The sequence below is a fragment of the Miscanthus floridulus genome, chromosome 4 (genome assembly GCF_019320115.1).
Source record: "Miscanthus floridulus cultivar M001 chromosome 4, ASM1932011v1, whole genome shotgun sequence".
Taxonomy (NCBI): domain Eukaryota; kingdom Viridiplantae; phylum Streptophyta; class Magnoliopsida; order Poales; family Poaceae; genus Miscanthus; species Miscanthus floridulus.
In genome coordinates this window covers 92,633,659-92,636,541 of record NC_089583.1, presented here as the reverse complement: position 1 = coordinate 92,636,541, position 2,883 = coordinate 92,633,659, and the positions used below count along the sequence as shown (strand labels likewise).

The 2,883-nt window shown below is 52.5% G+C and overlaps 1 protein-coding gene across 1 annotated transcript; it reads right to left on the bottom strand.

The window, feature by feature from the left end:
- Positions 1 to 636: 636 nt before the first annotated feature.
- On the bottom strand, positions 637 to 1,785 carry LOC136552131 (UDP-glucosyltransferase UGT13248-like). Its single transcript, XM_066543673.1, has 2 exons — positions 1,048 to 1,785; positions 637 to 984 (listed from the first exon to the last, which is right to left on the bottom strand). Exons 1-2 carry the CDS (start codon positions 1,714 to 1,716, stop codon positions 715 to 717), a joined length of 939 nt encoding a protein of 312 aa, XP_066399770.1. The 5' UTR covers positions 1,717 to 1,785; the 3' UTR covers positions 637 to 714.
- Positions 1,786 to 2,883: the final 1,098 nt, after the last annotated feature.

Below are 2,883 nucleotides of genomic sequence, written 5' to 3'. Positions count from 1 at the left end.
TGGGCTTTTTAAAATTCGTTCACGGCTCGGTGTCGGGCTGGTTGGCTGCGTGGACGCGATCACCATGCTCGAAAGTTCGGCGTCGCCACGCTGAATGTCTCGCGTGCACGCGCGCTGCCGCGCGTGGCCGGCCATGGCTGCTCTAGCCTAGGCTGTGGCCTGGCCACTACGGGCTCCTGGCATGCGGAGCCGCTGTTGCTGCTTACGTAGCCGGGCGGTGCTGCCGCTGGCCCCACCGCACTACCGCCCCGCGCGGCGACGCAACCGCTGCCGGTGCCGTCGCCTTGCCGTCATGTCCGTGCCACCCTCTGCATCTTTGCGCCGCTGCCGGCCCAGTGCAATGCCGCCTCTGCCGCGTGCACATGGCCAGGCTCGCTGTCGCCTTGTCATTGATGGCACTACGGCGCGCGGGCCACGCAGGTCGCGAACGCGCGCCTGTCTGCTAGCGCCTGCGCGTGGGCCTCCACGTTCCGACCGCATCCCGCCAAGGTGAGAACGAGCTAAGCCCACCTGTCGCGCCCCATCTCTCTTTCTCTCTTTCTCCCTTTCTCCCTCTGCTACCGCCGGAACTGAGTATTGTAATATCGTATTTGTTATTGAATTCTAGATATAAAACGTGGATTGTTTCGAGTTCTTCCTTGGGGTGTGCTCGACAGAACTGTCCGATGTAGCTCCCTTTCAAGACGCTTAGTGTCTATTAAAAGACGAGCGTCTCTAAAAACATGTTATTTCGGACGGTTTTCCTACACAGCCCCTCCACCATCTCGGACATCTGAGCCACGTCTGGTTCGGCGATGCTGCCGAATGAGGAGTACACGACTGAGCGCGCCGGCCGAGCGTCCAGGCCTTCGTCGTCTCCGTCAGAGGTGTGAAGATGTGGAAGCCGTAGGATGTGTCGTCCGGCAAGCGGTTGTCGAGGTACGCCGACGGGAGCGCTGGACCCACCGTCTTGGCTCTCCAGGTGGACGCCATGTAGTCCGATTCCTTTGCGACACGTGGATTCAGTGAGCACACGTACTCTGATCCAAAGTGGAGTGGAGTACGCACCTGAGGCTGCAGCTCATAGAACGAGTTGACCAAGACATGGTCGGCCGTGTCCAGGCCGCCGAACTGGTTCACCAGCAGGTCCAGGTACCCGCGATCGTCGGGATCGGTCAAGAACGTCGGCAGATCGGCTGGCCTGAGCCCGGCCGGAAGCCCGGGCAGGTCGAGCGGCTCCTCTTCGCCAAGCGCGAGCGGCGGCTCCACCCGCCCGGCCCAGGCGTGCCCGTACGCCACGTCCACCGCGCACGGCTGCGTGAAGAATGCTGCGCACGCGGCGCCGTGCCGCCGCCCCACCCGCTGCGCCCACGGCAGGAACGCGTCGTACACCAACGCGCGCACCGGCCGCCCCTGCGCCGCCTCGGAACGGAGGAGCTCGCCCACGGTCTCCGACCCGGCCGACTCCAGCCGGGCCGTGTACGCCTCGATCCCGCCGGCCTCGCCGAAGCCGCCGCGGTCGCAGCCGTCGGAGATGGCGGCGATGTGGACGGCGCCGCCCGGGGACGGCTGCTGGCCGCTCTGGCCGAGCACGAACCGGGTCACGGCGAGAGTGCACCGGACGCCGCGGTGCGCGGCGAGGCGCTTGCCGAACTGGAGGATCGGGCTGATGTGGCCTTGGCTCGGGTTCGGGAGCAAGACAACGTGGGTGCTGTGCTCTGAATCTTGCTCTGCCATGGCTGGTCGCTCAGCTGCGTGCGCTGCGGCCTGCGGGCAGTGCAACTACAACAGCAGGCCTTGCTGATTACTTTTTGAGCCTACCGTGATGGAATGCATAAGCTTTAGTGCCGAAATGCTTGAAAATGGTGACCGAGAGGTGACAGCACATGATTTGGTGGAAAATGTCGCTAGCTGTGTCATCTTACTATAACATCAATTGGACATATATTTTTTTTGTTTATGTAAAGCTACTCTCCTCATTTTAAATTATAATACTTTTTGATTTTTCTTTGCTAGATATACGGTTTTTATTATACGCTTAGATAGTATACATTATGTTTAGATATATAGTAAAAGTAATGTGTTTAGAAAAGATAAAATGTTTTATAGTTTAGAACATATCACGGCCATTATAAAAAAGAGGTTTTGTTTTCATACCTCTATTTTAAAAGTAAATGCTTTTCTCATTTTGATGATTTCCCCCCTGCATTTTTAAACTGAAGATTCTGTTTGTCCCTACTCCATTAGAAGGATCTAATGGTGTCAATTTATCGGTAGGAAGACAACTTTGCCTATGCCGATTTGTTTTTACATTTTATAAGAAAACTTTATGTTTTTACTCTTGTTCTGATTTTGAATCATTTGATCGGCATTTTGAGATGTTCAAAAGAATTTGGTCACAAAGCTCTTACATACTTAGCTTGTCCAGAAGGTAAAAATAACATTTTATTTTTTATAGAACAAATTTCCAACAATAGAGTGTCACTCTTTTGAGACGACAGAGTGAGTATTAGGGCCTTGACATTAAAGGAATTTTTCTCCATGCCACACTGGCTCAGGGCTACTCCATAAGCAAGACTTCCAACATCTTCCACGATTTATTATTGGGCTTTGCTATAGTACCCTTAAATAATTGTAACCGCTCATTTAAACAGATCTTGATGCATATTGTCACATATTACTTCTTAGGATGTAATAGAAAAAATATATTATTTATTTTGGAAAGTAGTAAAAATATTAGGCAAATATCTTGCATTTAGATCTAATACTAGGTAGCGTGTCCGTGCGTTGTTACGGGACAACTAAATCTTTTGTACTAAAAACACACGGATCGCACGATAAGATAACAATATTGTTAAATTAAATACCGACGTCAAAGTGACATTTAATTCAAAAAACAAAGTT